This window comes from Meleagris gallopavo, chromosome Z, assembly GCF_000146605.3.
Source record: "Meleagris gallopavo isolate NT-WF06-2002-E0010 breed Aviagen turkey brand Nicholas breeding stock chromosome Z, Turkey_5.1, whole genome shotgun sequence".
Classification (NCBI taxonomy): Eukaryota; Metazoa; Chordata; class Aves; order Galliformes; family Phasianidae; genus Meleagris; species Meleagris gallopavo.
Window position 1 is genome coordinate 57,383,668 of NC_015041.2, and position 14,331 is coordinate 57,397,998.

At 37.8% G+C, this 14,331-nt stretch overlaps 1 protein-coding gene across 1 annotated transcript in view; it reads right to left on the reverse strand.

The window, feature by feature from the left end:
- Positions 1 to 94: 94 nt before the first annotated feature.
- Positions 95 to 14,331, reverse strand: part of ZFYVE16 (zinc finger FYVE-type containing 16) — a 28,227-nt gene continuing 13,990 nt past the window's right edge. Inside the window, exons 8-18 of the mRNA XM_019610631.2 lie at positions 14,106 to 14,228; positions 13,860 to 14,015; positions 12,988 to 13,212; positions 11,160 to 11,242; positions 7,906 to 8,010; positions 6,982 to 7,132; positions 6,230 to 6,310; positions 5,534 to 5,696; positions 4,606 to 4,711; positions 4,019 to 4,183; positions 95 to 3,214 (exon numbers count right to left, since the gene is read on the reverse strand). Coding sequence (XP_019466176.1) covers positions 3,053 to 3,214; positions 4,019 to 4,183; positions 4,606 to 4,711; positions 5,534 to 5,696; positions 6,230 to 6,310; positions 6,982 to 7,132; positions 7,906 to 8,010; positions 11,160 to 11,242; positions 12,988 to 13,212; positions 13,860 to 14,015; positions 14,106 to 14,228 — 1,520 coding nt within the window. The 3' untranslated portion in view covers positions 95 to 3,052. The remainder of the gene's footprint in view (positions 3,215 to 4,018; positions 4,184 to 4,605; positions 4,712 to 5,533; positions 5,697 to 6,229; positions 6,311 to 6,981; positions 7,133 to 7,905; positions 8,011 to 11,159; positions 11,243 to 12,987; positions 13,213 to 13,859; positions 14,016 to 14,105; positions 14,229 to 14,331) is intronic.

Here is a 14,331-nt window from a genome sequence, read left to right on the forward strand (position 1 = left end):
GGGGCTGCGGGGCAGCAGTGCTGAAACCGGCCCGCAGCCCAGCCCTGCGCGGACACCGCCGGAGGGGGCGACAAACTTGAGACGGTCAGCGAGGAACGCTTGACTGCTTTATTTAAATAAGAGATAAGCTTTATTTAACTCTTAGACATCGTTAGTGCAGGATAAATGGCAGAACGGTTCTCTGGTTACCTGACCGCGCAGACGTACGCAAGAAGACCACCTGCACCTCACTGCGTTCGTCAACCAGAGGAAACAGCAGAGGGTCGCACGGTAGCATCGAGGCATGACTCATTTGCACGCAGCTGCCCGCCGTGCAGCCCTGGCTCCCCTCCACAAACTACAGCTCTTCCCGAAGAATCAGCTCTAATATATCCCCAGTGTTCTCCAGGCCTGAAATCTTCCAACGCTTGTTTTCTAAGAGCTGATGAGGTTAAGCTACAAGTTGTGTCTGAGAGAAAAACATGAAATATCCCCAGTGAGCATCGAGAAGACAGCAAAGTGTTAATAGCCTCATAAACCTTACCAGCATTTTTACTGAAAACAACATTGACTTTGGACTTGGTTTCATTGTTTTCTTTTTGGTAAAGAGTTGTGACAATTACCAATCCTTGGTTCATGGAACCTTGGTACAAATCACATGCATCCCGAGTACATAAATAGATTTTAAGGACCCAATATAAAAAATACATACAATACTAAATCTGTTCATGAAAACTCACACTTAAATACATCTGTCCTCCCTGAAAATAAAGGAGGCTGCCAAGAGGTAAGAAAAGCAGGAGAAGGAAGCAGAAGATAGTGCAGAATTCCTGTCTTAATGCTACACGTAGATTGCTTCAAGGATAATTGGCTTTTTATTAATCCTTGAAAGGTCAGATTGCATCAGGACTTTTGAACACCCAGTAAAAGAAAAAAAAAAAAGATCAATATTTATAAAAATAGCATCTGTTTTAGTAAGACAAATCCCTATAAATTCAAGAATTAAATCAGTTTTTCTACAAAACGTAATTCAGAAGCATATGGTCCTGAAGCACCAGCATGGTATCTTAAGTCAGGACTTCAATTACAATGCTGTTGTAAACTTAATTGCAATTTTTTCTTTTAAAATAGATTTGATGAAGGAAGGGGATGTACTGCTGAGTGACAGAGAAGAACCAGGGAACACTGTCACTTTGTGAAAGAGGAGGAGAAAACCTCAGATTTGTCCCAAAGGAATTTGTGAAGGCTCCTCCAATAAGTTAACAAGGCCAGTTGTTCTGCTGAGATGGAATCAGAAAAGCCACGGCACAGATGGAACAAAACCTGGCAAGACACGTGAAAAATATCAAGAGAGATTCTACGGTACATTGGTTGGAAGAGACAGGCAAAGGAGAGCGTACCCCCTCTGATAGCTTAGAAGGGAGAACTAAATGCAACAGACATGGAGAAGGCTGACTCAGTCTTCACTGTCAGTCAGGCTTTCCAAGCCTGTTATGTTCCTGAACGTAACAGGTTGAGGCTGGGTGAGCAAAATCCTTTCCACTGTAAGGGCAGTGCAAGAAGACCTAGGGCACAATAGGCCAGTGAGCTTGGGATATGTAGCAGATCCTCCTAGAACATGTGTTAAGGCACATGCAAAACAAGCAAGGGATCCGAGGCAGCTAGCACAGCTTCACTAAGGGCAGATTCTGCTGGCCAATATGGTGGCCTTCTATGATAAGAGTGACAGCATCTGTGGACAATGGAAGGGCAACTGATTTAATCTACCCGGGTTTCTGCAAGGCCTTTGACATGGCCCCACCACATTCTTATCTAAATTGGAGAGTTGTGGGTTTTGAAGGGTGGAATATATGATGGCCAGAAAGATGTGGTCAATGGATCTACATCCAAGTAGAGGCAGGTAATGAGCAGTGTCCCCTCAGAGGTCTGTCTTGGGACCAGTGCTCCTCAGCATCTTTATCAATAAGATTGACAGTTCCATCAAGTGCACACTCAGCAAGCTGAGTAGTGCAGCTGATATAACTGAAGGAAGGGATGCCATCCTGATGGACCTGGACAGGCTTGAGAAGTGGGCCCACAGGAATCTAATGAGATTTGGAAGAAACAAGTCCCCTCACTGCTTCTTAATAAGAAAAGTGCTTCAGCCCTCTGATCATCTTTGTGGCCCTACTCTGGACCCAGCTCCAACAGCTCTGCATCTTCTTGTGTTGGGGACCCCACGCCTGGATGCAGTACTCCAGAAAATGCTCTCCAGAGATCTCATGACATCCTTCCACTACTTAAAGGGAGCTTAACTTCTACATAGTCAAATAGTTCTGGGACAAGGTGGAAGGGCTTTAAACTAAAAGAGGAGAGATTTAGGGTAGATGTAGGAAGATGTTGTTTACTTAGAGGGTGCTGAGGCCCTGGCCCAGCTGCCCAGAGAAGCTTTGGGTGTCATCCCTGGAAATGCTCAAGGCCAGGTTTGATGAGGCCCCAGGCAACCTCATCCCATGGCAAGGGGATTGGAACCAGGTGATATTTAAGGTCCCTTTCACTCTAAGCCATTCTATGATTACTTGTGCTGATCAAAAACCTATATTTATAAATAAAGTAAATTTATATAAATATAAATATAAGTATAAATGGTAAAGTATGCAGTCAGCAACCTAAGACTTCATGTTTGCACCTCAAATGGCAAGAAAGTTCTTTGCACATGGAAAGCAAATGCTTCAGGTTGAGATTAGATCAGACTGCAGCAATTTCTTTAATACTTATCTGATGTTAAGAGGCAAGATAGTATGGCTGGAAGTTACACTAAACAACGTAAATGCTACACTAGTGTACAGAGGTAAGCAACTGCCTTCTTCTGCAGCTGTATTAAGTGTAAAGTTTCAGAACGTTAGAGAACATTACAAACTATACTTGCTTCTGTGGTAAAGTAACAAATGGAAGTTAGATTCTTGTTTTGTTTAAATTCAGTTTCAAAATCCATTCAAATCAAAACAGTTTTAGAAAATTTGATTTCTAGTGTTTGATGCACTGAGCTTTGGTGTTCAGAGCTAGCGAACCAGTATTTTGCCAGAAATTGGTCTCAAAATAAATGTTCCATAATGAAAAACATTAATTCCATTTTCAGCGGTAAGCTTGCAGGATCTGACATCCCACCATGGATCACAGGAATCAGAGCTTTGTCCAATTCATTCAGGTACTTCTGTGGAAAAAGGTGACCCTCAGATCCTGCCAAATACTCAACCTAAAATGGAAGCACATCAACATTTCTTCTATTAACAAGACAGACAAGTGTGTAGTATCTTAATAAAGTATTTCACCTAGCATCACACAGACAAAAAATAACACAAACACTGGGTAGGTTTCCAGGTCAATTGTGAACTATTAGAATTGTCACTAGGTTTACCAGGCCACACATCCTCTGCATCTCACAGCACTTGAGATTTTTGTTAAGAATGACCTGATTGTATTCTACCACCACAGTGACTATTAATTTGAAAGTTATGATTATATTATATAAATTATTGAAAAATAATTTAAAGAAGTATTTACAGCTTCTCTTAAAGATAAGGAAGTTTTATAGTTTATTTCCTTCAGACAAGAGTATTCCAGCTCCAGAATTCTGCAGTCTTTTTAGGAGCATCACATACTAGATGGAGCTAAGCAAATCTGTAGAAATACTAGAGCAAATGTCTTACCAATGCCAGGAGCTAAAGCAGCAGAAAACTACATCAAGAAAAGCATCAGAAAATTAGCTCTATGATTCCTTTTACTAATTCACTCTATGGCATATGAGTGCCAAAGAGTCAGAACCAGAAAAAAACTGGTAACTTATAGCAAACAGCTGCTACAGGCATAGGGCAGAAAAGGAAACAGAAGTAATTCTTTTGCGAACTATTAGTCATCAAGACAGCCCCTAAGTGAAATTTCATCCTCAGTCTGGATCTAGGGTAGGACAAAAAACTACGAACATTCAGAAAGAGATCCAAAGGTCTTTACAGGAAAGGTTTCAGAATTGAAGTATATACAATACAAGCTGAAAGATTACCATATCTGAGTCAACTGAAACTCTCAGGCCTATCTTATTCATCCCATTCTTCTTCAAGGTTTTAAGGTGTGGGCAAAGAGCAGTGCTGCAGGCAGCAGCAATGTCTTTAGCAAACTGGAGATGTACAGGACTGGGTAGTTCATGGTCCTTTAGGAAATAATGCACCTGAAATTACAGAAATGTTAAGAATATTCAGCAATTTGGTCATATAAAAAGTGAAAAAATAAGTAATTCAGTATTCAGTTAACACAACAAAGTGAGCTACCAATGCTTGTTTGCTGGCATAATATTCCTAGAGTTTCATTTGTTTGATCAAAATACTTAAGTAACAATGAGAATATCTAGATTTCATACTCACAGAGTTAACAGTGCTAACAGACTTATACCATTTACTCTTTTTCAGAGGAATAATAATATGAAGTATATAGGCTTATCACAGAATTACAGAACAGTTCGCAGATCGGTATGGCTATGCATAGTTCAATTTCTTTAACAGTAACATTTAGTACTCATTTTAGCACTTAGTTATTAATAGTTATTGTAAGTAGTAACAGTAAAAAAGTTTAAGTGCAATCTAATTTACTAACTTCGGTACACTTCAAAACTTTTCCTTTTCTTTCAAAGTCTCTGATGTGTGGTATTTTTTCACTCTGAGTTCCTTCCATCGATTTTCCATCTACTTGGCTTAAAATTCTATGGAAGAGAATAGTATTGTCAACAATTGCAATAACTTTTTGTTTCATAAATGTTTTCCCATTCTGAATATAATGTTTAGTTATCTTTAAAAGCTATTTAACAGCTCTGTAACAAAATAATACAGGATTTGCATCATAATAATATATTAGCTACAAAAAACAGTATCTTAAGGAACAAACAACACTTATTAAATAAAAACCTTACTTTATCTGGTCTGTGAAACTGAAGCTGCCTCCGTTAAAATTAAAGCCTCCACTTGTTCTAATCAATCAAAAAAGCCACAAAAAAACCCAAACACATGCCAAGATAACCCCGCCACATGAGAAAGAAATGGGTTAACATGAGGCAAGTTTTGAGCTAATGATGTGTAATTAAAGTTTGAAGTTATTCATATAACTGTTCAAATCACAGGGAATAAGGATATTATTTTATTTTTATTTTTTAATTAAATGCTGCCATTGCAAGCAGTGAGTGGCAAAGAACAGTACAGTGCACTTCCAAGCCCTCAACCCCAGAAACTTAAAGGGATTAACTGCATCCTTAAAATGGTTAGTGATTTGACTGGTAGAGACTTTCAAAAGAAACATCAGGTTTTCACAAGCTCTTCCTGTCATTCCTGTCATGTCCTGTATTTTGCAAATACTACAAACAAAACTGTTCTGCTAGTGACATCTAGAGGAGAGCAGGCAGCTTACTGGCCTTACAGGTCTTAGCAGCAAATTACCTGAATAAAGGTGTCTTAGATTACTTTCTTGAAATAAAAAGCAGATATTTGAAAGTTAGGAACATGAGAGTTATATGCTTTGCTAATATATTTACCCTTTATTTGTTTTTTCTTTATCTTCCACCCAGCAAATATCTACATATTCTTTTAGACCTTCTCCATCCACTTTGCCACAGGTTATTTTGAAGTCTTTCTTGTCTCTTAATGCTTGACGTAGGCTTTCCATTGTCTCTGGTGTTATTTGGACCATTAATCCATCTACAAGAAAATCAGTTAAAATCCTCACTTTTCTACAGGAAGAGCAGCAACGTTTTATAGTAGTCCTGGCTTAAATATTAGTGGCATCTACCCCCTCCTGCAGCAAGTCCTAACTTGGACTCCATAGTAAACTACAGCATTTAATGTTCCATGACAAGAGTCAGGAATAGTGAAAGCCTTTCTAGTCAATAGAGCTAAGACTAATAGAGCAATCTTAGACAAATGTTAAGTTTCTGGCATATACGTGTCAATATATGTATTTCATCAATACAGGAATGAACATACTTCTAGATACTGGCAGCTATAAAGGAAATGTTTCCACTGACTAACGTGAAGAGTTAAAACTTATAACGTAATAAAAGCAACAGATAAACTAGCATGCACTTTTATAAAGCACAATTTGTTTGTTATAGGTTTTCTACAAGTTAAAAAGTCCTGGAAGAGTTTTGCTTAGAGTGGAACAAAGATCCCGCACAAAGCTAATTTTTATTTTTAAAACCCTCTGCAGAACAAATACTCAGTGCAATTCTTACCTTCAACTATGCTGGATTTAGCTAGAAATCCTGAAGATGTCTTTAAGGCTCCATTGAATACCACAAAACTTGCACCTGTAACTAGAAAAAGTAGGAAGAAAGAGTGACACTATATATTACTCAAGTTTGACATTACCATCAAGTCAAATGACTTACATTACCTTTTTAAAATTAAAAATATATTTTAATGTTTTAATTAAAAAAAAAAAAAACAGGCAGAAGAGGCATTACTATGCTTAAAGTGATAATACAAATAACTTAGTCACAAGTTGATACAAAAAAAACTAGACTATAAGAAAAAAAAGAAAAAGACCACCTTTCTCATTTTATGAGTGCATACAGTGCTTCTGTTAGATACTAAGAGATAAGCAACAGGCACACTGAAAAAGCCCAATATGCAAAAAGGAGACAGTTAAGAGAACAGTGCTGTGGTGTTTCAATTTTTTTAAAACATAAAATATAATGTTATGTCAATTTATGTTTATAACATAAACTCACAACTTTAAATTACATTTACTTACAAAATATATTCCTGAAGCTTACAGTGTTAGTAGTGAAACTAAACTGAACTAAACAGAAAGGTCGTATGGAACTTTAAGCAACCTTAAATAGGGGGAGGCACTCGTGCCCATGGCAAGGAGGTCGGAACTAGAAGCTCTTTAAAGATCCCTTCCATCCCAAACCATTCCACACTCCTATGACTTTTGCTCTAGAAATATAATTGTTCCCCATAAGCAAACCAGACAGCTTACCTTTTCTAGGATGTTCATTAGTGCTGTTTGCTTGCGTATGATAGAGACCTTGTTTATTCTGCACACACACAAAGTGAGAATCTGCTTCAGTATTAAAACTGGCTCCAATGCTAATTACATGGTCATTAGAGGAATTTATCACCTTCATCACCTGCCAATGTAAGATTTTTTATTAAATGGACAGATCTCATTCTGTAGTGCTCATTTTAAATAAGACATTAGAAAAATCTAGCAGAATTATTCACTTAATTACAAGAAGTTTCAAGCTGACTAGCTGGAGTCAAATTAAGCACGATTGAAAATACTACTTTAAGAGGGAGAAGTCTAGAAACTGCTGGTCAACACAGAATATCAGAGCTGCAGGGATTTTATTGGTCATGAGCTTAGTATATAATTATATTACTAACCTTATATTACTCAGTTTTTTTTGTTAAAACTCTATTAAACAGATTGCAATAAAAACTATGCTGGCTTTTTTAAAAAATAATGTTTTAAGTAAAACATCATCCATAGGAAATACATAGGAGATACTCCTTGGAAATGCAAGCTAGAACACTTCACTGAAATTGTCCATCTTCCACAGTCAACAGTTATCCTAAAAATGACTTATTTCCACACATCATCCACTCTAACATATCCAGGAAGAAGAGTATGTGCACACTGAATTTCACACTCTCTCCCCAGATATCACACTCTTCAAAGAGTCTACCTCACAGCAAAGAGCACACTGGAGAGCTCAATCAAGTGAAGAAATCACTTGCAGAACTGCATGGACACTGATCAGAGAATAAAGCTCTACTGGCTCTAGAAACTATTCCTTCTCCTCTGCTTTCCCCCTCGCCATTAATAAAGGAAGTCATGTTAAAGATGTGACAGATATTATATGAAAAAAAGATAAAAGCAGTTTGGAATAGTTTAACTTACTTGATTATATTTCCTTAGGGGTATTTTAATACAGCTCCTACCCATTTCCACATGAACAAATAGGTTGTCTATTGTATGCAAAGTATATTGATAGTTTCTAAGGTCCTGCAATAAACACAGATAACATGCTAAGACAAAGATATGACCAGTTTATTTCCATACATTTTAGAATAAATCTTAAAGACTAAGTACTTTACATTCATCTCCAGGCTTCTTATAAGTCATTAGAAGTAGCTAAAAAATTTTCATTTCCCTCCTCTGCTGTGATTCACTGGAAAAGTACCTTAATGGATATATTAACAAATCTGTAGCATTCATGAAGTGGCTGTACTATTTAAGAGTGGCTTACTTCAACTATGGCTACTTTATGCACATTGGGATTTTGTAATGTTTTAGATAATGTGAAATACTTCAACAGAAGGAGTGGACAAGCTCATTTGGTTTGTTCAGCTTAGAGAATAGGAGATGGAGGGGAGACTTCATTGCTGTCTATCACTCAATGGAGGAGAGTGGAGAGCGAGGTGCTGATTTCTTCTTTGGTGATCAGTGGCAAGTTCAGAATGGATATTAGGAAAGTTACTCACTGACAGGGTGGCTAGGCTCTGGGATGGGTTTTTCAAGGCAGTGGTTACAGCCCCAAGACTGCTGTTGTTCAAGAATCATGTGAACAAACGCTGTCAAATATATGGTTTAATTCTTAGCTTCATGTGGAGCCACGAGTTAGGACTTGTCAATGCTTATCAGTCTCTTCCAGCTCAGGATATTCTATTCTATGATTCTCAATCTCTTGAGTACTTGAAGTACTGCTTGAGTACTATTCATTATACATCCTTCTGACAGAGATTATCATCCATCAGCCATTTCCGCGAATTTCCACATTCTGTTCTATTCTGGAAGAATGATGATAGATGTAAAATGGTCTCATTTGCCTTTCCTAGGAAAGGCTGGGAAGTTTTGTATCAGCAATTGAACCAGGAAATCAGTATCTTCCCTAGTCAGCTCAGCTGTAGCAAGAGCTATTTATGAACAGGTCTCACTGCACTGGAAGTTTCAGTTCAAATGGCATTATTTGATGGTATAAAGGATATCATCACAGATGTGCTTGCATTCACCATTTACCACCACCTCAGTCATTTCTGTGGTGTTAGATTTTATCATCTTTAACTGAGTTTGCACCATATGTAGTTTAACAAATTCTTAACCACTTGTTAAGCTACATAATGAGAACTTTTTGCAGCCTTTCCACAATGACAAGAAACTCTTGCTACATCAGAAGAGGTAATCTTGCCAAGGAGCATATATTCCCACTGCCTGTTTTAGGCCTGAAGGTGGAACTCAGGCTAAAAAAGGAATGGATATAACAAATCAGAGACTAAGGCCAAATCCAACTCTACACATTCTTTGCAGCAGCAAGAAGTGCACACTGATGCATTTACACTATCCCTCATGGGTGCCTGTCTGTCTTTTCCAGACTGTTCTTCTAGATCTTATTTATTTGTAGCTTAGGCACTTCCTGAATAATACAAAGGCTTAAACTGATTAAGGAAGTCTCCCTCATGTTGTGGTCCCTTCCACCCTCAAGTCCTTCCTCTGACCTCATATTGGTACTGTCCCAACACTAGCGAGGCAGGGAGCAGGCTCACAGAATTGAGATTTAAGATTCCTCCATCAAGAAAAAAAAAAGCTGGTTAATTGCTAGCTTTCCTAGCAGCTCCAATTCACGTTGATTTTCTATGCAGTGACATAGATATCAACAATAGGAAAAACAGAAGAGTGCCAAAGTTTGCTGTTTCCTCTAAGCTGTAATGGTTTTCCAGATTTGAGAGGATTTAGTGATCATGTAAGTATGTGCAATTTTCTCCACAACATTTCCAACACTTTTGCTTACAGCATTAAAGATAAATTCTATGCAAGTATTTGAAGAGAAAAGTTACTGGACAGGAATAGAAGTTTACTAGAAGTTCACATAAAATCATCTGAGAAACAAAGGAAAAAGTTCTTGCCCTGAAATCAAGTCTTTGTATAACACAGATTGGTTAATCACATCAATGGTAAGTTCAAATTAACATTACAATTAGAAAATGTATCTGCCTGTCAAGTTTGGTTTTCAAATTTAATGAAATACCATTTTTAAGACTAGAATTCTTGCACCAAAGCAATATTTGAAAGAGAAAACTGCAACTGAATGGCAGCTGCTACCAGCTTCAGTGTAAGTTCTAAAGTTCTTCTCATTATTTAAAAGTATTTCTTACAACCAGAAACTGTGCTATAACCAGTACGATGCGTAAGACTGCTCTAGGTTTACAAGACAAGGCTTTGGCAGCAGGGGAGTTGCTAAGAGAGCACAGCCCAGCAGCTGCACCATGTCTGATCAGATCCAGCTCCAATCAGCTCCCAAAGGGACCCACTGCAGGCCAGACCTGAGCCCTACGCAATGCTGGAAAAAGCCAATGGAGGAGCATGGTTAAGAAATGACCAGAAATGCAGCCCATGGTGGAGCCCATGACGGAACAGATGTACATGGCCTGGAGAAAGTCATGAAGAGCCCCCGCAGGAACAGGGCCTGGTCCACAGCTGCAGCTCAAGGAGAGCATCCCATAGTGCAGGAGGGCTAGCGAAGCTGCTGCCTGTGGGGACTGTGCTGGAGCAGCTCCCTGAAGTATGAGCCCCATAGCAGGGAGCTGTATTAGAAAAGTGCTTCGGGGAGCTGCAGCCTGTAGGTAGCCCACGCAGTTTGAGAAGGACAGCATCCTGTGGGAGGGACATACATAGAGCAGGGGTAGAGAGTAACCATGAAAGGGCGTCAGAGATGAAGCACTACGGACTGACTGAAGCCCACATTCCTTGTTTACCTGCACGTCTTGGGAGAAGGAGGCAAAATAGGGTAGATGGGGAGGTTTGCTCTTAGTAAGAAAGTTGCCCTTAGTAAGAAATCACCCTGTTAGTGATAGTCAATAAATTTTGCTAGTAATAGGGACATTAACATAATTTATTATGCTGAATTTGATTTGACAATAACTAGTGAGTGATTTCCCTGTTCTTATCTCAACACTTGATCCCTCTTTCATTGTATTTTCTCCTTTTTTGTGGAGAAAGAGTAGCTGTGGGGTACTAAAGTAAGGAATTTCCAAGTCAGCTCTGAAGAAAAAGTTAGTTCTTTAACTTTGCCAAAAGCAATTCAGCTTTAAAGAATCAGGATATTTTACACAATCTGGATTATAACAAGAAGTGAAAAGAATAAAATAATTACTCACAACAAGTAAATTCATAATTGTGTGTCCTATTTCTCCGAAGAGTGGCTTTCGATGTCTGAAACTTACTAGAGGAGTTGGATATACTGGAACAGAAGAAATAAAGTCACACTTGTAAGTTTTATAGTTGTATTTATTTTCAGTTATAGACCAAGTTTCTTAATTTCAATATCTGAACATTCAAGGGAACTACAGCCACTGTGATTCTTACTTGCTGACAACCCCTTAGTCCACTGCATGGTTTCCTCACCCACAGTCAAATCTTACTGCAAATCTCTACTACTCTAGAGTCACTCCCCATGCAGCAGAAATCTTGTGGCAGAGACTTGTTCCTTTCTCTCTGTGATTTACCAGCTATGTTTCTGCCAAAGGGTGAGCTGAAAGGGAACATCCTTGGTTCAGTCTTTGTGTCACTAGTTGTGAGAGGGGCTGCAAGGTTCAATACTTTCTTAAACACAAGTACTATACAAATAACATCCAATTTTATATTAATGTTGTAGAATGAACTGAAGTACCACTTAGCGTTAATAAACAAGAATGAAGTGAATGAAGTTGTTCATATAAAGTGATAAGCTTCTAATTGCTTTGGCTGTAGTAGAAAACATGCAGATGGAAATCAGGGAAAGGAAAGATCAGGAGACCAACACATCATCACATTAAGTCATTTGAAAGTAAAACAAACAGTGCAGCAAAATCAAGATAATGAGATCAGTCCAAGAAAGTGCATGGCTAATACAAAAATGACAATAAAATTGATAAGAGGAAAGTGTGACAAAGAAGCTACCGGCCTTGTCAACTCCCAGGCAGAAGCCTGGACAGCAGAACTCCACTATTCACTCAAATAGTGAATAGTGTCACAAACAACTGAATGATGCATTTTTATAGACCTGATGCTTCTAGAATGGTACTCGTGATTTACCAAAAGCCCATTCAATGTCAGAAAGTTGAGTATGATATTTTTGAAATTCATCCCACTTAAGTAACATCTGAATGCCGCATCCTTTCAAAACTCCTGGTCTCCAAATAATAAGGGGCAACACAACAGGAAACAAAACATACACCTCTATACCTCTAAATTAGTGTTATTCAAAAAAGGCACACAAGCAACTTTAGAAGGTATTTAGGATACCTTCTACTTTCAGGTCTTGTGTGAGTTTTATCTGCTTTTGAAGGCAACAGTAATATGTAAAAATACTTTCCTCCAGTGAGCCTGGAGCAGAGTGAGTGAAGATCTAATTGGGGGAGCAGAAAGTGGTCACGTAAAGCAGCAAAGAGACTGTTGAACGTGACGCCTTCTCACTGCACAACCAGTGTATATACACTATGTACTTTTCCCTACACCTCACTTTGAGAGAATGACTTCCACATTTTTCAATACTGAGATTTCAAGTGTGCTAACTAGTATGTTATCCTTTTAAGTAACTAAGACATCTATCCATTTAATGAAGCACTAATATTTTGTCCATGTATTCCATTTGTTTGTGGTTTTTTTTTCTTCAAAATTGACAATTAGGCTGGTGAACTTTCCGTCAGAAGTTTCTCCAGTGACAACAGAAATCAAACTTTTAATTTTTTTTAAGTGTCAGACTTGGTTTTTAAGTCTAACCACCTTTAGCTAACACAAGAAAGAACCAAGTGAGTATAGCAGAATATTGTAAATTTCCAGGTGTCTCAACAGGACCAACAGTTCTCACGTACAAAACTTCAGCCTTATGCAAGAGTAATATAAAATACCGCAAACGTGGTTTTGAATATTTTCTTTGACTACTAAAGTTATGTTTTTCAAAGGAAGTTTTATATTTATACAACTATTTAAAGTACTAAAACTTACCCCCATATTCTGCTCCCAATCTCAACATTAAGCGGATTGGAAAAACTTTTGCCCAGGGTATTTCCAGCTTATGGATTAGAATGCCACAGAGAAAAGGGTTATCTGGTAGCATTAAATCATCAAGTTTCTGGTAAGTAGGTGAAACAAACAGGAATCCTCCATGGTCTTCATTACTGAGAAAATTTTCACTAAAAGTAACATTTTCCATGTTTCTTATTAACTTTCCTGTTGAAAGAGGGTGAGAAAGAGTGTTGGTGCATCTTAAAAAATAACATGCTATTGTGAAGAAAACTACTACCATCATGCCTTCATTACAGACTTGCAAATCATAACATACATCTCATATCTTCCTGGAAATCTGAGAGACATCTAACCCCCCAGAAGTATTCTACATATTTATTACCTAGATGGACTTGAAAATGAAAGTAGACTTTTTTTTCCCCCAAAATATCAAAAACCCTAAAGTATACAATGTTCTGGCACACCTCAGTTGATGAACTTCAATTAACAGACCTCACATTTACATATTTATATGTACAGCAATTACATATACCGCATATATAATGAAGTCCCAGATATTCTAAGCCATCGACACAGGGACTTATGCACAGAATCTCCAAGACTATATGTATTAAGAACAGTTACAGAAAATGCAAACTAGGTATTTTACAGGAGTTTTTTTAAATTACAGGTGTATTTAAGCCAGAGAAATGTAGGTTTTCTTTCTGTTGTTTATTTAGAAACAAAGGCTAAACACTGAAAAGTTTTTCAACCAGATCAGATACCTATAAACGCATAAAAATTGCATAAACTTCCAACATTGAAGACAAGCAAAAAAAACCCATAGCATAATGTCAGACATGATTACATACCTTTTACTGCATTCTTATAGATGTCAATAAATAATTTGAATATTTCATTAGGAAAAGTCTTCTCATCTGGCAAACACTGCAACAGAACTACAATTTCTGACTGCCCCAAACCGTGTAGCCCGTTTGTTGAGAAGTACCAGCATTTTTCTGAAGAATCTTCAATTAAAAAGACAGAGACCACAGTAATGCTGATCTTTACAATCAGAAAAATAGATTTAATGGAAAAAGAAAACACATGCTACTTACAAGATATTAACTTGACATTCACAAGCAAGTTTGCATTTAGGATAAAAGTTAACGGATTGGCACCTCCTTTCTCAAAAAGCAAGGCGACCTGTTGGTGTGACAGATGTTCTTCCACTAGGGGATCTAAAGAAATTAATATCTGATTTAGTTCAACATGCCAGCCAACTACATAAAATAATTAAAAAAAAATAATCAGATGATAGTGTATGAAAGACTGTCCTTACTT